This window comes from Odontesthes bonariensis, chromosome 1 (assembly GCF_027942865.1).
Source record: "Odontesthes bonariensis isolate fOdoBon6 chromosome 1, fOdoBon6.hap1, whole genome shotgun sequence".
NCBI lineage: Eukaryota > Metazoa > Chordata > Actinopteri > Atheriniformes > Atherinopsidae > Odontesthes > Odontesthes bonariensis.
The window spans coordinates 15,511,024-15,537,184 of NC_134506.1; the positions used below are offsets into that span (position 1 = coordinate 15,511,024).

At 39.0% G+C, this 26,161-nt stretch overlaps 1 protein-coding gene across 5 annotated transcripts in view; it reads right to left on the reverse strand.

Moving 5' to 3' along the window:
• The window catches only part of cdkl5 (cyclin dependent kinase like 5), a 51,451-nt gene extending 25,522 nt beyond the window's left edge, over positions 1-25,929 (reverse strand). For all 5 annotated transcript variants that reach the window (XM_075481215.1, XM_075481396.1, XM_075481488.1 and 2 more), the window contains exons 1-8: positions 25,546-25,929; positions 20,616-20,982; positions 16,244-16,278; positions 3,714-3,759; positions 3,485-3,621; positions 2,998-3,118; positions 1,142-1,201; positions 121-211 (exon numbers count right to left, since the gene is read on the reverse strand). In XM_075481215.1, the coding sequence (XP_075337330.1) occupies positions 121-211; positions 1,142-1,201; positions 2,998-3,118; positions 3,485-3,621; positions 3,714-3,759; positions 16,244-16,278; positions 20,616-20,652 (527 nt within the window). In that variant the 5' untranslated portion in view covers positions 20,653-20,982; positions 25,546-25,929. The remainder of the gene's footprint in view (positions 1-120; positions 212-1,141; positions 1,202-2,997; positions 3,119-3,484; positions 3,622-3,713; positions 3,760-16,243; positions 16,279-20,615; positions 20,983-25,545) is intronic.
• Between the last annotated feature and the right edge of the window lie 232 nt (positions 25,930-26,161).

A 26,161-nucleotide genomic window follows, 5' to 3' on the forward strand; every position in this document is an offset into this window, starting at 1 on the left:
ATAATAATAATAATAAACACAAGCTAACAGAATGAGTACATTCCCCTCCCTCCGTGTTTCTTTGTGAGTCTTTGACAGAGATGCATACTCACACAAATACATAATCACACAGGGACTCACCCCAGCAGCAGTTCAGGTGAGCGGTACCACCTTGTGGCAACATACTCTGTGTAGTTGGCATCTGTTCCTTCAGACAAGTTACGAGCAAAACCTGAGCCAGAGGAGCACGGAAATAAATCACAAAGACCTGATTCTTTCAGCACACCCACTGCGATCAGAATACAAAGACAATTTACAGCCATTTTCATGAAAGCATAAATGACCAATTAATAACAAGAAAGGACTTTCAACATTCAGATAATTGGGATGGCTACAGTCACAATTTGGTCATCTTTGCCAAGTGACCTGACTAATTAGTTATGTCACTGAAGGCGGTCTGAGACTGTGCTTCAGATAAGTGATATACAGAGTGTCCATTTCAAGCATGAAGAGTCACAATAAACCGAATGCCAGCTCCAACAGTGAATAACAAACAAATCTCACCCCAGCTGACTCAGTAGCACAGCCCAATCCAATAATTAGGTGCTAAATGACCGTGTGATTTTGAAGATACTGTTCCAAATGTAGAATTAACGCCTAGAAGACTGTATAAAGTGCAAAACTATGCCATATGAATTCATGTTATTAATACTTCACAGGGGAGGAAAATGTTTGTCATCATCATGCCTTTCTTGAAATAAATTAACTGCAACATGAACGCTGCAAGTACATTTTAAAGTGATGCTTTGCAGCCTTTCACACATAACTTACGAGGTGACAAATTAAAGGTGGGATTTTTCACAGTAAACTGAGCCCAAGGAATCAAACTGGGCAATGAGGAAATAAAATCAAAGATATAACAGCATAGCTCACAAATAATCACAGAGAATATGCACATATGGAAGAATATACACATATGTCTAATAAACCATAATTAAAACCTGATTAATTTAATCAATTTAATTACTTACTCTATTTTACTGAGAAAAATATAGTAGTCTTTGTAGTTTTACTGCATTGCACATCAACAATTTCAACAATTCAGTTTATGTACATTTGTTAAAATGGAAAAAAAAAAACACCAGACAAACAGAGAACTCACCAAAGTCGCAGAGTTTGAGAACATCCTCAGAACTGATGAGGAGGTTCTCTGGCTTGATATCTGGAAGAGAGATGCAAATGGCTTCAGTCACTGTGCTACCATATCCCATTACACATATACATAAGTTACACACTCATTTTGTCTTGCCTGCAAGTATTTCCTTATGCCGTTATCTTGTGATAATCAGCTGATTATTTTGTTATATCAAGAAAACAAAGCTTTCAGCTTTTTACATGATAACAAGTAAATTCGTCTTCTTTTCTCAAGATCATGTCATGCTGCAACCTGTTATCATCAAAAAATGAGCTTTGCTTTCTCGAGATCACAAGGTAACTCAAAACTGAGTTGTTCCTGTGTTAACAACTAATTTCATTGTTCATTTTCGCTTTCATGACAGTTAGTGAGGACATGCATGTGTAATTCTGTTTGTTTAGTAAATGTTTGCTCTTCAGCACAGACAGTGGTGTCTCTTGATCTCAAGATAATGACATTCAAAAATGATTTCAAGCGCGGTTCTTGGCTTCCATTTCAATACTTTTCGAATCAGGGGAATGATTGGTCTGAGACACAATTTTTCGTTTCTTTTTGGCTTATACGTTGTACTCAAAGATGATGCAATACAAGCTGCACTAATGGTTGAAATGGTGTGGACTTCTGGTCTCCTAAGTGGGTGTGGTTGAAGTATTGTTAATGTTGTGAGGGTATAAAAGCTGATAAAAGTGCTTTCGGTTGAGTAGTAAAAAAAACATATAAAAAGTAACAGCTACAGAAAAGTGGGCAAAAGTGGACCACAAAAGAGACACAGACAGGCCTCAAATAAAGTGAACTTTATTTTGACTTTCCCAACAAGGTGGTTTTAAAATACCAATTTTGTGTTGAAATGCTAGGATTATATGTGGCTAGTGTGATTTTGGTCCAGTTGGTCTTTTGAAGACTACAGGATGAAAGAACTGGTCAGATCTTTGTTCATGTTCACTTCTCCAGTTGGAATCAATAGGCTAAAACCTGCTGCAAGTCTCTGAAAAGGGTGCTTCTGTGGGAGAGAACAACGTCACACAGATGTAGGAAAATTATACTCCTTTCTTGAGGAGTTTCTGGTGTAATGCATAAATGTAGAAAACCACCAGGTGTTGCAGAGCAGCACTGGTAAGTCAGCCGAAAGCAAATAGAAATTGACACTCAACATGGAACCCTTCAAGCAACTCATAGATCTAGGTGTTGGGAAAACCAGAGCAAGGCTAAATCTAGCTTTACCTTTGTCTGCATGGGATGATTTGTAGCCAAAAAAATTCAGCTCATCAAGTTAAATCAAAGGAAGAAGTGTTGTAGAGTACTGTAGAGTATGCCCACACTGCTGGGCCGACTGGTACAACAAAGAGCATAGCAGCTTGATTTACAGCACACATAAAGAGAATGATTAAGGCTATTAATGCTTTCCGGTAGGAATGCCAATATGTTACCATGTTATTGAAATAATTTGCTTGATGTGGCATCAGGGTTAAAAATATCATATATTTAACCTTTCGTGTATTTCTCTGAACCATGGGTACTATATAAAGGGATCATCTAACCTCTTTGAATCCTTCAAAAGACAATAGCCATGCACAGTGATACCTTTTTCAAATCTTCAAGTAGTATATGCAACACTGCAGGTCATTAACTATCTTCAATTTCTGGAAAAATACTGCTTTATGCATTTTCTGTGCATTTCTCACAAGGATACAAGGAATGCATCTTGACATTATTCTTTATTGAAATAAAAAAGTGTTCTAGATCTGGGACACTGCACCAGATTAGATAAAGTTGATATTTTTACAGGAGAGGTACAAACATAGAAATGAGGACAAATTCCTCACCTCTGTGTACTATTTCATTCTTGTGACACCAGTTGATGGCTTTGATGAGCTGGAAAATGTAGCTGCGGACTTTATCTGGCGGTGCACCATTGGGAAATTCTTCTAATAGCTCAAGCATGTTCTGTGAAACACAAAAATTGTACCTGTAAAAAGAGCTACGGTGTGCAGCAGTTATAGATAGATAGATAGATAGATAGATAGATAGATAGATAGATAGATAGATAGATAGATAGATAGATAGATAGATAGATAGATAGATAGATAGATAGATAAAAACACTTGGTTGGAAACCCTGGCAAGACAGTGGGGAATACCATTACTCACTCACAGTATAATTCATGTTACCATGGTAACACTTTTTTATGCTCAACTGAGCGGTCTCAACATCATGAAACCTTAGAGCAGACTAGATACAACAGCATAAAGAAGTAGAGTGTGTGCACGGCATGCAGAGTCTGAGAAAAAATGACAGCGTCAGTAAGCTGACCCTTTCAACGTATTCAAAGACAAGGTAGAGCTTCCCCCTCCTGCGAAAAGCTTCCTTCAGCTCAACGATGTTGTCCTGCTTTAGTGTCCGAAGCATTTTCAGCTCCCGAAGAGTCGTCTCCTTAACCTCCTCATTTTCTGTGTGAAATTAAAAAGAGAATTATGATGCAACACATCAGCACTTCCTCTATGTCTCCTTTCTTTCCACCATCCTTCGCTCCTTTACTCACCTTCACTGTCTTTGAACTTCTTGATGGCCACCAACTCATTGGTTTCCTGTGAAGATATGAGGACATGAGTGTTGTCAAGACCAAACACAATAACTTTTTGCTTTAACTAAAGGCACACAATCAGTTTGAAAGATTTACAGACATAAAGAGGAAAATAATATTTAAATCCCAATGGGCACTTTGGCTGATTACATGTATATCATGGCATGGTCATGTTAAACAACAATAATGTATTAATTTTCTCCTTAGGACAGCATAAACATCCTGCATTGAACAACATTGAAATACAATCAGTTCTTGACAAAACAAGTTGAACCTGTGCGCTTGAGAGCTGGTTTACACACCAAGCAGTTACGGAGCGACATTATTGTTTACTTGCTGCGTTATGTAACTTCAATATTCACTCTCTTTTAGCTCTTCTTTTGATCCCTGCCAACTCTGAAGGAAATATCTGGTTCTTAAGCTGCTAAAAGCTCCTCTGTAATCACCAGCTTGCTGCTAGTGTCCATTTAGTGTGCATTTAGGGCTTTTTCAAGGAAAAAGGCTGCCTGCATGGCCCAAAACAACACTGTATGACTGGGGTGAACCGACAGCAAAGTGAAGTACAGTAAAGATGAGGTAAAGAAATGTCAAGCAATCCATCAACTTACTGGAGCTGCAGATTTATTTGATAATACTCTCCAGTCCTTTCACATTGATGCATTTTTTCCACATTCTCATTCTGACACACACAACTATTTGTATTGAAAAAACATCTTGTATGCCCTTTTACAAACATTACAAAAGCTTCTGAGGTATGCATCATGATGTCATGACCTTTCCATTAAAAAAGTTAGGTTTATTCACAGATGTGCATAGACTCTTATGATGTCTTGATATGATATTTGTTGTGATTAGGTGCATAGAAATAAAACTGAAACTGAACTTATAAGCTTTTTCCCCTACAAAGAGTACAATATCTGGCCTATTGTAATGAAAACAGTAGCAGTTTATACATGTTTCTATCTTAACTGGAACCATTGTATTTCCAAATAATTCTCCTTTTTTCTTACCTCTTCTGTCCATTACTTTATTGCTCTGATCGATTTTACAGTTACTTTTTATGAGCTACGATTTCTCCCAGGAATTGAATGCAAAAAGTTGTCTCTCAATATGTGTTGAGTCATAAAAATGACTGATTATCATTCATGACTTATTCTTCTTAAAGCAAGTTATTTTAAATGAAACCAAATCATAAATGTTTGTCATCATGACATTAGGTGCTTGTGTCATTGATTTAAAGGGAAAAATCCTATTTTCTATCTTATTTTGTTCCCTTTGGCTGTAACTGTCCAAGACAATGGGTCAAAAGGAATTACATCATACTGCCCAGTGTCCGAGGCATCTCTCCTGTTTCTCAACTGTCCTTTTGTCTACAGAGGGTCAGACAACAGAATCAGCCCAAGTAGCTGCATATCAGTAACAGTACTCTTGCTAACACAAGCCAATTGTCTGACTGGGGTTTTAAATAGAAACTTGTTTGTTTAGAGAATTGTTGCTCCGAAGGCAAATCAGATGAAACAACATGTACTTACAGCTCTGACAGCACTCAATACTAACTGTGAAGTTACAGTTCAGTAGAAGGAATATATTGGGAGAGCAAACAAGCAGTAAAACGCACACCAGCAGCCATTCAGCACACATGTCATTTCAAACTCTGTAGCAGCATCTTGCAATGTGCTGACGATGCTTGTGCTTGTGTGTGATGCCTTTGACCTCCATTGATTTATCTCTTAAGCAACTTTTAAGTCAGCACACTTAAAAATAGCCTCCAAGTTGCTAATTGTCTATTGACAACATGAACACCTTGTTCATAACATTAAGAAGTAAAGCTTAAATGTTTAACTTTTTTTACATAGAGGTATCTCATCCAGAAATATTTCATCATATCATGGCATAGTAGAGGCAAAAAACTGGCTATTGTCCGATATACCATTTCCCATTGCCCAAAAACATGTATGTTAGGTTCATTGGTCATTTTAAATTCACTGTGTGAACATGCATGGTTGTCTCATTTGTCTCCGTGTTGGGACTGTGATGGACTGGTGACCTGTCCAGGGTGTACCTTGCTTCTTACCTAATGGCCACTGGGATAGACTCCAGGCCCAGCTATTACCCAAAACTGAATAAAGTTTGTATAGAAAATGGATGGATATATGAAACAAAGAGCCAACTTAAATTAAATGCCAAAAGGATAAATTCAAAGGTCTGATAGCATTAATCTGCCATCACACAACAGACCTGAAATTGTGCCCCATCTGACTCAAATAAAACTTCTTTATAGTCACTCATCATTGGTTCGATATAGATATTATAAATATATGATTAGGATGAAGTATACGAACTGGACAAGTTGGATTTGCCTTCATGACATGTTAACGTTCCTTCATTAAAAGAATGGGCAACACAAAATGCTGCAGTTTTCCAATTTTTGAGCCTATATTGCAAAACTAATACCTTTTCTTGTACTGCAGACAACAATGTTAATATACGTTCTGAAATGAGACTGAGCTGTTGTCTGACCTTCTTCCTATTAAGATCAAGTAAAACTCAAAGTGAAAATATGCAACTAGTGAATATTTGGTGCATTTATTTGGCAATTTTAGAAAAATAATCAATTATCAATTATCAGTTGTAATTAATTAATGTTTCCGTTTCAATCCGATACTGCACAGAGACATTGTATAGGCACCAGGAGACTGGCTACCGTGTAGGTTGTGGTATTTCTCACTCCCAAAACACAAATTCAAGATAACACATAAGCCTCCATGCAAACACCCACATACGCTAATACAACACTTGCATAAAGTGGCAGAACATTACACAAATCCTGGCATAATTTCGCTTGACTAATTAAATGTTGCGTCAAACAGATACTGCACCGTAAGTGTGTCTGTAATGTGCATAAAAATAATAGAAAAGCACACATTTAAAATTATATCAAATTGTCTGTGGTAGAGTTAGTCTTTTGTGTCACCTGCTTGGGTTTTAGCCCTAAGAGTCTCAAACATTTAGAGTCCCATTATTCTCTCAGCCATATACAGGGCTGCTGTGGACTCTTAACAGGGTGACCCATTTACCAACAGTGTAGTCTCTGTATTCAATAGCTCCCTCTGCATCTCCTCCTCTCTCCCTTACGCACACATAATGCTCCTTTCTCTCTCCCTCTGCCACTCTTCTCTTTTGCCCTGCTTCCAGTAGAGAAAAGTAAAAATAACTGCTCTCTTGCAGCAAAGCAAAAAATGCTTTTATTGCCATGGTCTGAGTCTGGCTCTACATGTGAAATGAATCCCCTGCTCTCTTATGTCAGTATCAAATATGTCACATGTCACTTCATAGAAAGTAAAAGAAAAGAAAAAAATTCTCGTGTTTAACAAGGCTCCACTTTGACAGCTGCTGGTTAAATTTTCATGTAGTGGAGATTTTCAGCGAATAATATATTCATGGTTCAATAACATCAAAAGACTGTGACAGAAAATTAATTGAAATAAAAAGAAAAAAGCCCCATTTTATTGGCTCAGGATTATCTGAGCTGTGCAAGCATGGTGATGTACTGTGCTCTGTTACAGTTTGTTTTATATAGTACACTAAATAAAGAGCTAATTTATAGGGGTGGGAATCTTTGGGCACCTCACGATTTGATTACGATTACGATTCAGGGGCTACGATTCGATTATAAAACGATTATTGATGGGTATTTATAAAGACATAAATATATAAATATATCAATATACATAAATCATGATTTATGTATATTGATGCAATTTTTCACAACATTTCTCTTTTTCTCACTGAAAAAGCATTCATAACTTGCAATTTTGAAAAACAGTGCATTTGTAATAAGAAACAAGAGTTTAATTCATTTCCATTATATTCTATTAAACTAATGGAAATGCGTGCAAACTGGAAAGTTATGTCGGGTGGAATCGAGTTAACCCCTAAATTCCACCAGATGCGTGTGTGCTGCATCTGCGCTCCAGCACGGCAGCGGAGCTGATACGTTTCAATTGTAATCAATAGCCCCTTTCACACTGAGGAAGAACCCGCGTTTAATTTGCGAATTTAGTGTGTCCGCTGTTCCTTTCACACTGACGATCCGGGCTGGCGTGTCAACTCGATTCGCCATTCGACCCGCGTCGGACCCTAGTCTTTTTGCCGAGCCAAATTTGATGTGAAAGCAATTGACGCGGGATGGGAGTGGCGTGACGTGAGGAGTTTAAAAGACAGGATGGACAGGTAGCTGCTGGAAGGGCTGGCGAGAAAGATGACAGAGCGCGGTTTCCCATGCAGCAAGGCGCAGGTGACCAACAAACTGAAAGCCATGAGAAAGAAGTTCCATGCGGTTAATGACCACAACGGCAGGAGTGGCAGAGGGCGATTGGACATGCCATATTTCAACATGTGCCACACCAACTGCATATACACTTGCGTGACCGAACAAACAGCCAGCAACAAAAACAAGTCCTCAAGGTGTCCCGCCATCGTTGGTTTGAAAAATTTGATGCAGACAGTTGTATTTAGGCCTACCTCCGACGCATGGGTTGTGCCTACGTCATTGTACACGCCCAGCATTTTATGTGTTTCGTGTGACGCTCTGCCACTAGGCAACGCCCCCGGAACTCGGCTTCAGGCGGCACGGATCACCTAATACGCCAAGCTTTCACATTGCTCGACGCGAGATGAAGTGTTAATTTGGTAGCAGATCTCAGTGTGAAAACAGCTAGTGACTGTGCTTCCACCGGCTTCGTTACAGCAGCAGTGCTCTGGAGCCTCCGCAGCAGATATAGAGCTTCTATTTTCGCCGGATGCAGGAGTACAACGCAGCAGCACAGAGCAGATTGTGCGGGAAGTCGAGCGCAAAAACAAAATAAAAGACGATGTGTTCTCGGAGGATCATATTTCCCTGCTCTACACCTTGAAAACGTCATAATAACGTGGCTCTTGTCCAGTTCGCTTCCGCCGCCAACGTTGTAGAAGCCGAAGCGTTCCCACACGTCTGCTTTTCAATTAGAAGGAGCTGTTCGGATCTCATGGCGAGGTGGGTAGCTGCGGTCAGCCATGTTTGTTTTCCTCTGCGTGGCTTGTCCGTTCCTGATGCGCTCCCCATAGTGTCCCAGAGATGACGTGTACCGCGCTTTTTAGTTCTGCATTTTAGAACCGTCTGGATTACTTTATTTAAATAATTGAAATTTGGACGTTTGTGAATTGATTCAGAATCGTCCACGTCCGAATAGCGATGCGTCTAAGAATCGGAAATTTCCCCCACCCCTGCTAATTTATATGAAATAATGCCTCCAAAAGATAAGATTGTTATCAAAAATCTGGTAAAGATATTGTACAGTAAGCCTTGGTCATAACTTGCATACATACATACATACATGTTGTGAGTTTCTAACACATTGGGCCTCATGCAAGAACATTTTCGTATTTTTATTCTAAATTTCTCTCACTTTTTTCGTAAAAAGGTCTCGTACGAACACGCAACGTCAGATTCAACAAACGCTCTTAACTTCGGAAATAATGTGTAAATGACCTGCGTAAATGATGAATCCCACCCGTGCTATTAAAGTGCACATTCACAAGGATAGTAAATTTGCATACTCCACGCCCAAAATGATACCATATAAGGCTGTGCTTCCTCTCTCCTGTGCCAGGAAGTGTTGAGTCTTGAGTCACAAGAATGGCATCAAGGCGCAAAAAGAACAACTTTACGGACTCCGAGATTGAAGTTCTACTTTCAGAGATCCAAAAGGGAAGATTTGTCATTTTTAGCAGTGTCAGCAGTGGAATTACGGGACCTGCTAAAGCGAAGAAATGGGAAGTTATTACGAGTGCTGTTAATTCCGTGTCACCTGTAGTTCGTAATGTCACCGAAATAACAAATAAATGGTTTGATATGAAAATGGCTTTAAAAAAAATAAAACGTCTCGCCATGGCCAGGCACTTGATGACTGCAACTAAAGCCGTGCAATCAGTTGTTTCCTCATCATGATGGCACTTTGATGGGACGGTTCATGACCGTCTTCTGGCACCACACCTTCTGGTCTGCCTGAGCTGGTTCAGGTAGTAGGAGACCCTCGTTCATGGCAATATTGAGAAAATCTGGCATGCCTTCTCTGGGCTATAGAGCAGTTTGCCCCCGGCTGTATCGAGAGACACCCACCTGGCCTTCAGCTCATTGCGCTCCACGACAGCACGGCTGCTTTGATGCGTATATGTGTCTCGTGCTCCAATTATGATTGGCAGTCCAGCCAAGGCATGAAAGTCCCTCTTAATTTGTACTTGTTCCAACAGCGGTGTATGGGAATTTGATGTACCATGGGTGATAAACTGATGAGAGCTTTGATGACCAAGGGGAGCGCATGAGGACTGGGACACACCCGATCTGTCTTCAATCTCCCTCTGAAAAGTTCTCATGGCCAAAAATCTAAGGGTGGTGAGGCCCTGGACGTGTGGTGGAATTAGGTTTGATCGGCGTGTTTCTCTCTGGAGTTGTGGCTCTAGCAAACTGCATATTTGCAGCAGCACAGTCATTGGCAATCTAAATCGTGATGACAGCCATTCGTCTGTCTCCGCAAGGATATCTACACGGTCTCGGAGCAAACGCTCTATTCCAAGAGCTGGATGCGCTAAGGCATCCAAAAGTAGCTAGTCAGCCGCTGGTTACACTTCCCATTGACCTTGTTATATACAGATTCAAATGACCTTCAATTAGTGCATAGTCTAAGTCAAACAGAATAATGTCAGCATCATTATGGGGTATAATGTATATTTATTCATGTTTGCTTCAAAGTAATTATATATACAATCCATTAGTCAAGCAAACTTGATTTGAATAACAGCGGACTATTTTACTAAACTCCTACGACAGGTCTGGATCACTCGTAAATTCTGTTCGTACCTGAAAGAAAACGTAAAATACGAAAAGATTGGTGAATGCGAAAATTCTCGTACGCACAACTTAAGAACAAATCTGTTTGTACGAATGATTATCGCATGAGGCCCACTGCTTTGTTTGGTGTCAGTAATGACAAATTATAGATAAACAAATATATCTATATATATATATATATATATATATATATATATATGTATATGCAATCCTCTGTAGTATTTGACATAAATCAAATCAAATCAAATTTATTTGTATAGCACATTTCATGTACAAACAATTCAAAGTGCTTTACATAAAATAAAAGCATTGCAGCAGGGAGTAGAAGAAGCATTAAAATACATAAAAGAATATGAAGAGAAACAAATAAAATCATTTAAATTAATTTAAAAACAAGCAACAGTCTAGATAAGTTAAAAGATAGCGTGCAGATTTCATGCGTAGACACATGAGAACAGAAATGTTTTTAACCTGGATTTAAAAATGTCTACATTTGGTGAAAGTTTAATCTCCACTGGCAGTTTGTTCCACTTGTTTGCAGCATAACAGCTAAATGCTGCTTCTCCATGTTTAGTCTGGACTCTGGACTGGACCAGCTGACCTGAGTCCTTGGATCTAAGAGCTCTGCTGGGTTTATATTCTCTGAACATATCACAGATGTATTTTGGGCCTAAACCGTTCTGGGATTTGTAAACCATCAGCAGGCTTTTAAAATCTATTCTGTGACTGACTGGAAGCCAGTGTAAAGATTTTAAAACTGGTGTGATGTGTTCAGATCTCTTAGTCGGGGTTAAAACTCTAGCAGCAGCGTTCTGGATGAGCTGCAGATGTTTAATGGTCTTTTTGGGAAGTCCAGTTAAAAGAGCATTACAGTAATCGAGTCTACTGGAGATGAATGCATGGATGAGTTTCTCCTGGTCTTTTTGGGAGAGGAAACCTTTAATTCTGTTGATGTTTCTGAGATGGTAAAAAGCTGCCTTGGTGACAGCTTTGATGTGGCTGCTGAAAGTCAGATCTGAGTCTATCAACACTCCGAGGTTACCAACTTGGTCAGTGATTGTAAGGTCCCGAGTTTCAAGATATTTACCAACGCTGACCCTCTTCTCTTTGCTCCCAAACAGAATGATCTCAGTTTTTTCTTCATTTAATTGTAGAAAATTCTCTCTCATCCAGGTGTTTACTTCCTCCAGACACTGACACAGTACGTCTGCTGGGGTGCAGTCGTCCGGTGACAGAGACACATAAAGTTGTGTATCATCTGCATAACTGTGATAATTGATGTTAAAATTCTTCAATATCTGACCCAAAGGGAGCATATACAAGTTAAACAGAAGAGGTCCAAGAATTGACCCCTGGGAGACTCCATAAGTCATGGCCACTCGCTCAGATTCATAGCTGCCAATTGTAACAAAATAACTCCGGCCTTCTAAGTAGGACCTGAACCAGTTAAGGACCGCTCCAGAAAGTCCAACCCAGTTTTCCAGCCTGTGCAACAGGATTCTGTGATCTACAGTATCAAACGCAGCGCTGAGGTCCAACAGAACCAGGACTGAAACATTACCAGAATCAGTACTCAACCTGATGTCGTTTAACACTTTGACCAGAGCTGTTTCAGTGCTGTGATGAAGTCTGAAGCCTGATTGAAAGTTATCAAGACTTCCACTTTCATTCAGAAAGTCGTTGAGCTGGTTAAATACAACTTTCTCAATAATGTTTGATATAAAAGAGAGATTAGAGACAGGTCTGTAGTTGTTCATCATGGAAGCATCTAGAGTTCTCTTCTTTAGGAGTGGCTTAATGGCAGCAGTCTTTAGTGACTTGGGAAAAATGCCTGATGCCAGTGAGCTGTTAACTATTTGTAGGAGATCACTTTCTACTGAGGTAAAAACAGTTTTTAAAAAGTCGGATGGTATTATGTCCAGAGTGCAGCAGGAGGAAGCAGGAGGAAGCAGAGACACGTCTGCATTCTTCAGAAGCAGGAAGTAATGATCAGGTGAATCCATGTTTTACCAATGTCTGAAGCTTTGAAAAGAGATTTTTATGATCAGTCACCATCCAGCTTCATGGAATAGCTTCTACGCATGGAAAATAACAGCAACATAGGCTGGACCAAGAATGCATGGTGAGAAATAAGTGAGGAGGTTGACTTACAGGTAAGTTGTCATGTTCTGTGAAATATTTTATTATTGGACTAATAAACCCCTGTTCACGCTCAGTAAATGTACGGAGTGTGAACAGGATCCAACCAATTCACTTTAATTCAGTACGAACATTGAATAATGTCTATGAACTTTTCATGCAAAAATGTATTGATTAAGACCGTCCACTTTGATCCAGTGGGTTGCTTTGAAATACACTGAATTAAATAATATTTAATTATACTCAGTGGGATTTTCTTTTTTTGCATGAAGATCCATAACAGATCCAAATCATTCGTTGTTGTTGGAAAAAAAAGTTAGATGAGTTGCAACATTACATAAGCAAACATCGGATTTTCCAGGGTCGGCCTGTCAGTTATCATTACCAGCTTATCAATGGCCAGATCAACACTGTGTTTGGCAGATATACATCCTCTGGCAGCTTCTCAGGAATTCTGATTTTGCCTCTTTTTTTTTGTAGAACATTTTAAATGTATGTGGTAGATCTTTATTCATTAATTTACTGTCTGGCATCAGAATTATCATAGCTCCCAACCCACATGCGGAGATAGCCTTGGTCCCTCCCTAAACTGCCCCTTCTCACCCTAAGCTGTCAAAAGCTTAGAGCCCTGCAGCTGAAATAATCAAGTTGTACACCCAAAAGTGCATCTTGCTCACTCAATCGAAAGTTAGCAAAAGAAAATGGAGCACCTAATGGAAAAATAGCACAGAAAATGCCCAATACCATTTCTAACCTCTGAGTGGGAGGGCAGTGTCCAGCCTGCCTGCAAAGTCGCCCACTGTGTTTGTGTTCCAGCACAAACACACAATCACTCTGAGCAGACCTGTCCACCGTACACAATGAACTCTGATGGCTCAGCTTGCACGCACTGCTGCAAAGCTTATAAAAAATATCCCTCACACACATGACCGGCTGCTCTAACTCGTGCATGGTTAGTTTTCTTCATGTTAGTTTAACTTCAGTAGTTCTGTTTTTTTCCTGTGCTTATTTTTATCATGAATTCTGAGGAGAAAAAAAAAACCTGTTACCTCACAGTGGAAGGGGGGATACCAGACATCTATCCCCGAAATAGATCACTTCAAACTGTTATAATTAGACATGTTTACAGCCAGGTACAATAAATGCTTTCGGTTTCTATGGATAATGGGTTGCCATGGCAGCTGTACATAAGGGTGAATTTCTCAATCACCCTTAAAAACTGAAGCAATGCTTACAGTTACATATAATTAATGGCATTGCAATTTTGAGTGATAGATGAGCGAAGTGGCAGTCACCAAATGAACATTGTCCTCAGGTTCACGGAATAGTGTCTCTAAGAACAGAAGTAACGGGTTTTAACATACTCAACACTACCTAACATACTATTCAGTGCAACAGGAAGACACTATGAAGTCACTATGAAATTACAATTCTATTAGAAAAATGATAGAATGACAGCCACTTTTGATGCTGTGAGAAAAAAAGAACATACTTAGAATTTTAGCTGGGATTTATTGGAGTGAAACAGAAGCTTTTTATGGAGTTATGAAGATGTGGACAGCAGATTCTGTCAAATTATCAAATGGAATCTTTAGACAGAAGCGGCTCCTTTTGGCTGCTTTTTTCTTTTCTGACATAAAAACAACATTTTAAGCATCATTTAGTTTTTTCTGTTGATTGTGTCATCTTTTGTTTGAATATATAATCAATTTGAGCTTTTTTAAGTATGTGGTTTTTATGCCTCTGGTCACAGGTAAGAAATACAGTATATACAGCTCTAGGCAGGAAGTGTAATAAAAAAGATTTTTTGGTATCATAATTTCAATATAATGATTAAGGGGCTCTCCCTGTTGGTTCAAACATTTCCTGGCATCTTTGCTTGCATTTTTTTCTCCTGAGCCTTTTTATGTACCTGAATACAAATCAGGATTAATAGCTTGTGGTTACTGTCTCTCTTCCTATGTCTTTAAGGTTTTTTATATTTGTTATTTTTATTATGCTCAATCACCACCTGTCTCACAAAATATATACACTTACATACTATTGACAAGCCAAAACATTGACAGAAAGCACTTGCTCTCTAGGCTTGCCAATGAACTCAGTGCAATTAACTGACTTTTCAGCCACTTTTTTTCTCCGTTTTGAGACAAATTAATTATTTGTAATTTTGTCTACATGAAGAGATTCTGACACTCCTCTATCCCACTATGATTCTGATGATAACACACAATTACAAATAGACAATTAAAGATATGCCAACATTTGGAACAATTTCAGTTCCATTTTTTATTTTTCATTTCAAAAACAATTTTGACAGAAAATCAGTTGTCTCACAAATGGTGCATTAAGGTTTAATAATAAAGAATTTGTTTGGAGAAGAAAAACCTGAGCTTTTGCACACAACAGACAGACAGAGTGAAGGATTAAATAAAGGGAAAGGGAAAGCCAGATTCCAAGTTCACAGTCCAACAATCTTTTATGTTTTCAGATGTCCAAATTCTCATTCACTTGAACTTTGTAGCAACCCAACATAGCAGACTCAATGTGCACAACACAATTATTTAATTTAAAATCAGGAATGCAATGTCCCAGACACTTAAACAAACTACTGTGTCCATTTATTCTGCCACCTCCAGGTGGACATGGTACAGCACCAATTGAAAGAAACGTTTTTTAATGTTCTGCAACTTGATTTGTTTTGTGTGTGGTATCAAGCCTAAAGTATGTTTCTGTAAAAACAAGCAAGGGTTTTATTTCCACATTCTAAAACCAGCAACAATTTAACAGGTATTGTGGATTAATTATAGTGAACTGTGGAAAAAAAACTGGAAACACGTTGAAATGACACCAGAAAAAAATTAATTGTGTTAGTCTAACCAAAACTGGACCTTTAAAATGCATATCAGACCGACGAAAATCATACCGAGCTAAAATACTTAGGTAATACGGTCGGGGATCAAATCCCCCCAGCATGTATCTCTATGTATGTCAAGTAGACTCAAATGGGCCAAGGTGCTCCACAAATGCTCACACTGAGAAAGTTAGAAGCAGCAGAATGCCTTAAATGTTTTCTCACACATAACACATCTTTTACTTATTCTTCTCTTTATTTATTACCTGCTGTAAAGCACTTTGGTACACCGAAAGGATTGTCTACAAAGGGCTGTATAAATAAAGTACATTTACATTTACATTTACACAGCATCATGGCGGCAAACCTAGTCAATAATTGAATTTTGCTGTAGTGCATGTATGCTGAGACAAGGGAGAAAGCCAGGGTACCCAGAGAGATCACACACATGCTTGGAGAGATCATGCAAACTCCACACAGAAAGGCCCCAGCTGGGATTCAAACCAGGAACCCTCTTGCTGGGAGACAACAATGCTAACAACCACAAACGCCTAACGTGACAATGTCGTTAATCAGAAACATTTTCTCACAAATAACAGAAAGGCTTACCTTATGCCTGCACTTAAGTACCACTCCATATGCTCCTGGACAACCAGAAATAGAGAGAAAGAAACAAAAGATCGTTAACATGTTGTACATTTTCAATATTGTACTTATGTTTTGACCTCTAACCTTATATTAAAAAAGTTATAGGAAGAAAACCAGCACAGTAGGTTGAAACCACTAAACAAACAACAGTAAGTAAGGAGGATATATACATACTCTCACACACTCAACACGAAGCCTATATCTTGTACAAACAACACACCCAGAATAACCCTGTAGCTCTCTGACTTTGCAAAGACAGAGTACTGTGTCTATTTTGCAAGGACCTGGTTGACCATCATTGTTTCAGACTCTGGTGTGTGGATCTTACTTTAGCATTTCACCCGGGGCTGCATTCGTTAATTAAGTTAATTACTTTCCATATCTTTTGAATGAGTTGTAGCCATTTGAATCACACATGTAAATTTTTTTGTTACGCTGCTTCTCTCTCTGCAAAAGTCCATCTGTTTTTGTGACAATGCTCTTTGGCAATCAGTGCCACCAGTCCATTGCACTTCAACAAAGACAATTACAGCTGTTTTAGCTTTTTTTTTCACTACATTATCCAATGTTCTGGAACAATGCCATAAAGTGCCGCATTTTTAACCACCACATTTTACGAAACTAAAATGAGTAGTTTTACGGAAATGGAAATGGCCTGTTCTGCTGGTGAGCTACTAACATCACTGATTCACAAACACATGCTTGGCCAGCTCATTTAAATGACAATCAAAGCTATCTACCATGGGCAGTGCATATGAATAGGAGGTAGAGAATAAGCAAATCAGAAGTGTGTAAATGACAAACAACACAGGTGTTGCTTGTGTATTGTACAAACATAGGTCATTTAAGCAGAATGGTGATCCTGAAACAACTGAAAGTTGTTGAAAATATTTAAGTAGGGATTTCTGCTTTTTTTTTTTAAAGGATTTTTTAAACAGTTTGCTTCGTTAAATGAACCATTTTAACTTTCATACCAAATTATGTGCTTTTTCTGATCTGACAACCTATGAACAAGATGCTTTTGTAAATCAAATAATTTAATTACTGCCATCTCTGTGCCTGAAATCTGATTATTTTTAGATGGACATAGTGGGTTTTGGTTAGCTCAAGGTCACATTCATATTCAAAATATGTTAGCCAAATGTGAAAGGCTCACTGTGAAGGCTGAAAGTTTGTGATCCTCTCACTTTGATTTATTGGGGGAAAAGATCATATCAATAGGTTGCAGAGGTAAGTGAAACTGAGGAATTAGCAGTTTTATTTAAAGGCAAGGTTAGGGTCAGTTGTTGTTTTTTTTAAATGGGATGACTGGATGCACAGTTTTATGTTAGGAAAATGGAGCTATCTGCCATCATCAGTGCTTTTCAACAAATGTTCGTGAGAATAGATAATGACATAAACAAAAGAGATTTCTGAATATCTCAGAAAACAGTCATTGATGCTCATCTAGCTGGAAAAGGTTATAAAACTATCTTTTAATATAAATCTTCCGTCAGACAGATTGTGTACATCGTGAGGAAATTCAGGGTAAGACCATCAACAGCAATAGTCGATGAGCAAAAGACCACTCCTGTTGAAGAAAGTGCATAATAGTACATGAGGTCATGAAGAGCTCTGGGTAACACTGAAAAGAAATGGTGTGCACCACAGAGACTGTCCTCTGCCCAGATATGTTCCCATGGTGCACTCGTTCATGCCTATAATTATATAAAACAGCCTATAATTACTGTGTTTGTGGGATATGTGAATGATAGTGGTCATGAGAGCAACTATATGTGAAATATGAAATTGGTGTCCACAAAGGTGATGGTCACATTGTAAAAAGAATGTACTATTGTCCTAATGATTGTTTTCCTTGAGGGTGACAGTCACAATACAAAAATAACATATTTTAGCCCGAATCATCATTGTTTTCGAACCCTGAGCAAAGAATGCTATTGCCTAAACCCAAGCAGGAAGTGACACAAGTGTTTTAGTTTTCTTATTAAGTGAATGTAACTCAGAAGTGAAGAAGTCTTCTTTATATGCTGGTTTTGAACTCACACCATGCATGAATGATTGAAAGAACTGCGTGTTACTGTGCCATCAAACCACCCCCTCTTACCTCATAAGAATTAGTTGGCTTCTTAAAGCTGCAGTCTGCAAGATTTGTTGTTGTCATACGTAAAGTCCTAATTTTTGGCATTTTAAGAGTTTACATGATCTATCAGAACGCTTGAAGTTGAAAACGGTGACCTCCGTAGTCGCAAAATGCAAGAAATGCTTATTTTTTAACCGAAAAATAAAAAGTTATTCAACTTCCTGTCCCGCCCCATCAAAACACATGAGAACTCGTGCACGTCTAAGTGCACGCCAGATGCGCGTACACAACTCCTCATTCATCAACTCACCTGTCATTTGCGATCATGGAAGACACAGTAAGTAGACTAGCCCGTAATGAAGTTCAATAGTCTAGATAAATAAGCGTGGGGACGAGCCTACCTTGTATCGCGCGTGCACAATCGGTGATTGACAGGCAGCAGAGCCCAGCTCGTAACCTGATTTGTTACCTTTTACCGGTCCGGTCTGCAATTTTGTAAACTAACCTGCTGGCTTTGGAGGGACATAGCGGGACATATAGGGGACCTAGAGAACTCATTTTTTATTGTATTGGGGTATTTAATGTACTACTTTCAGAATCCCCGGACAGTTCCAGGCATTATGCTTGAAAAAGAGTTGCAGACTGCAGCTTTAAAGGAAATGCTTCAGAATGACATCTGCTCTGATGTTGAAGAAGATGCTATGGTTTTAATTATCATTGAAGGGTATTAACAAGCAACCTATATGCCTATATGACTTTATTTTTTGGAGGACTTGCTGGCACAGCGAGACTTCAAGGAGAAAATTACAGCTCCTAAACAGGAACACTGCTGACTATCTGTAGTTTGCAAATGAAGAAAGCAGCCAGCTGTTAGGAAAATGTTTTGTTCTTAGATGAGAAAATTTTTGTATTTTTTTGCTGCAAATCAGAGGCTTTATATTCTGACAAAGGACAACACTGTATCTCAGCCTATGGCCTTTACGCCATCTTTGAAACACAGTGGTGGGAGTGTCATGGTTTTGGACTGTTTTGCTGCATTTAAGTCAAAAAGGTGAGCCACTGTTGACAGAACAATAAATACTAAATCAAAACATTGATTTCTAAAGGAAAAATGTCGAAACATTTATTCATCAACTGAATCAAAAGAGGAGTGGGATCATTCAGCAAGCAAACAACCTTAAGCACACATGTTGTTACAAAGAATGGTGACAGATGGGTGAGACTAAAATTTGGAATGGTCAAAGTCCAGACTTTAATCGAATATAAATGCTGTGGGGGGACCTGGAACAAGCAGTTCATGTGAGGAAGCCGACCATCATCAGAGAGTTGAAGCTGTGGTGCGCAGAGGAATTGGCTAAAATTTTCCTAAACTGATGTGCCGAACTGATCAATACTTACTGGAAACATTAAATGTAGTTTTTACTGTACAAGGGGCGGTCACTCCAGATACAGATAAATTCACATACCTTTGACACTCAAAATAAGCATTTTTATATGTAATTTTACATGTAATTTTTAATGTAAACACTCAATGTCTAATGTTGCTCAACTTTTCCCAGTTTAATACAATAAATAAATTAAGATTTAATGGAGTATATTTGTATATTTTGTTAGTAATTGTTTTTCTTTGTTCTTAACACACTTTTAGGACTTAATGAAAATCTGATGATGTTTTTGGTCAGATTTCTGCAGAAATATATATTAAAAAAAGAAAAAATTTAAGAAAATGCGCCCTTTGAGCTGCAAGAGGACTTTTAAACTGAAACACCACTGCATGTGTTGAATTTCAGCACATCTTGGATTGATGTAACTTGCTTGAGAAAAAGCAAATGAAAGCAGGAAATAAAGAGGATCTGTTGGAGAGGAGAAACCCGGAGCAGCAGAGAGTTCATCTGCAGATGAACGTAAAGCTGCAGAAACTATCAAGGACACCTTAAAACTAAGTCAGAGTAAGAAAGAGGAATGGTTCTTACTTAAATCAGATAAGGTAATCTTATCAAAGAAGGAAAAATAATACAGCAACTTCTTTTCTCAGTAATAAGAATACATAAATTTCCTAGAAAATGATAAACTCCTCAGAGGGAAAATTGACAGGGCCTATCATCTAACAACAGCAGCAGTATGAGTAGGGCTCAGCTTCGCCAAGTAAAACAATATTCATGATAAAAATACTGGATCAGTATCCTGAATGACACAGATCACCAGCAAAAGAGTTGGAGGTTAAGAACAGTATGGATTGTAAAAACCACCCACCTTCTCCCACAATGCCAAGGACTTCAAACTTATTCATCACATCACCCAGAGTGAGGACCCCTCCAGCAGATGAAATGAGCTGCTTGGGTTTTAGCGAGGAGACTCCTGCTTTGACCAGTGGCTGGCAGAGTGAACTGAAGACTCCAAGAGAAACATGGTGGGAATAAGGCTACATGCCATCCTCCCTTCTCGTCCAATATAGTCTCTCTTTTTTTTCAGCACTCCTCTTTTCACATATATATAAATTTATATTTTAAAATTTAATTTTGAGTCTCTTTTTTACGTGAATCTATTTTTTGTATTGTTCCCTTATTCCATGTCTTTATGTTGGTCTTGTACTTCTATCCAAAGCTCCACGTGGGCACATCTGAAAGACAAGACAAACAACAGAGCATCGTTAAAATATGTTGTCAAATGGTGACTCCAAGGTCCTGCTTCCGATCGTTCCTTGCACAGTCAGCAACATATTGGTTGTATAGCTTAGACACACAGAACATTTATATTCACAGGAATTTCACTCATGGATGACTTGAATCTGACTTCCACACATTTGTTCCAATCAACCACGTGTCAACTTGGGAGATCCAGAAAAGATGCTAGTTTGTGGTAAATATACACAATGCAACAGATGTGAGTATACCCCTGTGCAATATCGCAACGAACGACATCACCTCTTAATAAGTGGATTATTTCTAAGTTAGACAGTAGAGTTTTTAAAAACAAATACTTTAGCACCACCGCAGAAAATCTGAGACAAAAGTGAATACAATTGTTTTCTCAGATGCACAGACTAGAAAATGTGGGATCCCTGATTAAGGTTGAGCGCACAGACAATTTCCAAAAAGTACTCAAACAAATGTGTTCATGAAATGGTTTGGGACCACCAGAACCAGAAGAGGAACTACAAAAGAAACTGATTGTTTCCACTTCGAGAGATTGCAAAGATGGGGAGGCATACAAGAAGATTGATGACTGACTAAGAATTGGAAAACATCGTTAAATCAGTAATAACGAGGTACAGAGCGATCCACAGTACCACTAATAATAGCTGCAGTGGGTATCCTGAAATGACACCATGAACTTTGTGTTACTTCCACAACTATCTCTAATACAGGCAAGAGTTTCAAGACTTGGCACAGATGTTACCAAGATAAATCTGAGTTTCAGTGTCAGCACAGACAGCGCAAAGGACACTGCTGTATCTCAAAACCTAAGGACAGCATTCAAAATCAAGTGCAAAACTATAAATCAAATGCTGAGAACACATTCGGAGGTCAAATGAGACCAAGATAAATATCTTTGCCTCAGATGAGGTCTAGCATGTTTGTCATGAATATGGACAGGAGTTGGGTGTGTGATGATATGGGGTTGGATGAGTAAAAAAGCTGTAAACGATTGTAACAAAAAAAAAAGATTACATTTATAATTATCACCATGAATACCAAAGAACTGACAATCAAGGTGCTCCCTGTCTACAAAGGCTTGTAAGAAGACCAATGCTTAAACATTTTAACGCATTTTAATGCTCCCCAGTACAGAGTGTTTCTAAATAAAAAAAGGGATGATATGACCTGACCAAGCATGTTGCCTGACTCGAATCCAAGAGTAGACCTCAGGTGTATTTTAAAGAGAAAAGTGGAGCAACATAAACTTTGTAGCTGAGGAGAAGTAATAAAACAGTCTGAATAGCAGAATAACTTTTTGGAGATGTGTGTTGCATTTAATTCCTATGAGGGTCTGCATTCTTAACTTAAACCTAAGTTACAAGATTTCCATTTTTCATTTGAGCAAAGACCTACAGTTAACTTTAGAAAGAAGTACGTTATTGAGAGTTGATATATAGTTTGGAACCATTGAATTTTTTTATTTCTAAAAATTTGGTCCAGATGGAAATATGCCAACAGCAGCTGGATATTTTGTACAGATGCTGTTTTTGCGACTTGTAAATATTCCAGACAGTTTTTATTAGACAAAGTTAATGGACTGCCTTTAGATTTGGTGCAGATATCCATTCTGCAAAGAAGACGAATCACTGAGACTTTTCCTTCAGCCCCAATATCATGCTCTACTGATTTTGATATGTTCTACCTGTCTCCAACAGGGTCGTTTTTTATGGAATCCAACTGCTAGGCTAACCGTTTGATGTGGTACACCCATCCGACATCATAAATAATTCCTCATTTTACTGTATGACCAACTACCTGCAGAACTATTGACACTCCAAACAGTTCCTGTTGTACCTTATGGTGAATACAAACAAAAAATGTTAGCAGTCTGAACTAAATGATTAACATGGTAAACATCATATCTGCTTAGCATAAGCATATTAGAATGCAGCCTCACAGCATGTCAACATATGTGGAACACATTGCTGGATAACCTTAAATAAAATTGAATTACCTTTGGTGACCACCTAACTTTCCAGTGAGGTAAATTAACTGTTAAAATGCTGTGGTTTATTATCAGAGCCTTCCAACCAGAGTAAGCTTATCTGTGCATTGTAGCTACTGTAATGAAACACTGACGAATTTTGTTGTTCAACCTTCGGTTGACATGTGTGATGACTTAACATTCCCACAACTCTATTTTATAACATTTAAAGGGGAACTCCGGGGCATTTGAAGCGTGTTTCCATTGCTAGAGGTTGTCAAATACTGATAGTAGGACACAGAGAGGTGCGTATCTGCGCTCCCTGTGTGAAGATCGCTCTGTTCGCACACCCTGTCATGCGAGGCTAATACGTGGTGGCTAAGGGGCAAGCGCTAACCCTTCCACGTAAAACAACAACTTGCACACTGCAGAAACGTCACACCACTTTATAACCCATCCGACAATACAGTCACAACCCTTACCATCAAAACCATATGCATGGTTCTCACATTACTGGCATGGGGACGTTACAAAACAACTTTATAAACAGCATGTAACTCACCGGCTGGTTGTAGGCTCGCGCATGTGAAAGCCCAAAAGAGTCGATGAAGAATAATCCCATATACAAAACAATTATATTCTCTAGAAAAACTGCGTTCAAGTATTTAAAACATTACAAGAATATTACTGGGCATGTATTGTTGTATTTGACAACCTCTAGCAATGGAAACACGCTTCAAATGCCCCGGAGTTCCCCTTTAACCTTTAGTTTGTTTTTCAACACTCCTTTAATTTCCCCTCCAGTTTGCAACAGGATTCTACTGTGCTGTGCAAAAGTCTTGATCCATTCCACATATCTTTATATTTAGCTTCAAATGAGTCAGACTTTCTTTTATTCTTTTAAAGTAGTCTTGAGCAATAGTTCTCCAGGCTTTCTAATGGTCTTTTGAAAGTTTTTTCTTTTGGACATTGGCTGCTTTTTTTTCACTAAAATCTTTTTTACCAAACCATTTTCAGAAGAATGTGTTATTTTATCTGGTAAACCGCTCAACTCCGACCTTGCAGTCATTCAAGCTTGAAGAGGCACCTAGATCAAGGGATGAACCTGTGTTAAGTGTGTGGACTGAAAATCAGTGGCAACAGGTCTGATGGAGGGATGAATCCTCCCCAGAGCCCGGGCTCAACATTATTGAAGCTGTGTGGGATCATCTTAACAGCAAACAGAACAAAAGGCAGCCAACATCCAAAGACCTTTAAAATGTGTCCTTCAAGAAGCCTGGAGAACTATTCCTGAAGACTACTTAAAGAAATTACAAAAACCTTGCCAAAGAGAGTGACTAAGAGGCCTAAGAAGAAAGGTGGTCATACTGAATATCAAACTTGTAAGACCTGTAAAAACTTTCTATACTGCATTTCCATTTATGTCTGCACATGTTTCAGTATATCAGCACCTATTTTCCATTTTCATGGCAACATGTAAAATAACGAGGGGTGGCTCAAGACATAGTTCTGTGAATCTGCATGCACGTAATGATGTGAATATTTTGCTTAGACAGTAGGAAGGGGAAAAGGACCCAGAATAATAAGAATAACAATCTGAATTCTTAGATCCCCTCCTGTCATACATCCAAAAATTGACCACAGTCATTAAAGCCTCTTTTGTAATGTGGATGTTGCTGGACTGGAACCATCAAAAATTCTCACAGTATTAGACTAGCTTCACTTGTAGGCTATAACACTTGATGTATTCAGCACTGCAAAAACACTTTAATGTTGATTTGGCTCATGTCCTGTGTGGGCGTTTTCTCATGCAGCTTACACTCCACACAGCTTAATATTCCCAGGGGGAAGAAATAAGGTGGATGTAGAGGCCATCCGTGGCTAGTCATTTAAGGATATGGTGTTGCCACTAAGAAGAGATTAGATCCATAATGTATCTAGTCGTAATAGATAAATACACCATGGAAGCCTGGAGATGGAGCAAACAATATGATATAATAACTCCTGTTAATGTTATTAAAAATGCCTAAAAGCCCAATGTCTTATTTAAAAGGTGTAGCTTTCCAATGCAAGGACATAGAACTGTGAAAGTCTTAAATATAGATAGAATAGGCGGAAATGTAACTCTTGCTACAAACGCCTGTTGGTGTCAGCATGCAAGGAAAACCAAATCGCAATAGGCGAGTTTGGGAGTGTAAATTTAATAGGCTGGTGCGTGCATCCGCATGCACGAGAGTGTGAGGTGAGAGGGAGGGAGAAAGAAGGGGGGATAGTAATGCTGCTCTCTCTGCACCGAACTGCGTCTCTCAGGTCGCTGCGTTGCGGAGCGCACCACCATTCCATCGCTGTCCACGCGTTTCTCAGTCAACACAGCAGCCGGTGCATAGGCTACATTATAACGTAACTAACAGACCATGCCCACGACAGTATTGCACAACAAGATCCACGAATAGCGTTTACCCACAACCCACAATGATTTCTAGCGCGCACAACAAATTGATAAAAGGGGAAAAAATAATCAATCGCAGCCCGTTTGCCGTTCAATCAAACCAACATTTACCTGCAGATGTGATGTGTCGCCTGTGAGGTGAGAAAGCTCAGTCTGTGAAGCACAGAGCATCATTCCCATGAAAACGATTATGTGGGAAGACGAAGGAACATCATGTGGAGCGACAGGGGGCAAAAAACCCGGGCCTCTGCGTCGTGACACGATGAAATATCCTACTCACTCATTCTCGGGACGGAGAGGACACCTGGATCTGCAAACATAACGCCGATGACAAGCGGGTCAGTGTACCGTCAACAGTTCTTCAGAGGCTCCGTGTTCATAGCCTCAGCATCAGCTGGTTATAGCAGCAAAATCGTCATTCCTCTGAGCGACGCTGCGCAGAGCCAATAGAAACACGGACGTCTGCGCGTTCCAGCACTGCTTTTGCATCCACAGTGAGCCGTGATGCAATGAAACTTTGGGGAGGAAATCCAATTCAGCGCATTATTTGTTGATTGGTAATTATGTTCGACATTATCGAACGCACATCTGTCAGTGTCAGTCACTGATGGTGCTGCTTGCACCCACTGGTTAATAATCTTCCCCTCCCACCTCTTTCACTCACCTACAGCTCCCCTTCAGGAGGGCTGCATTAATTGATGAAATCACTGAATTCACAGACATCAAC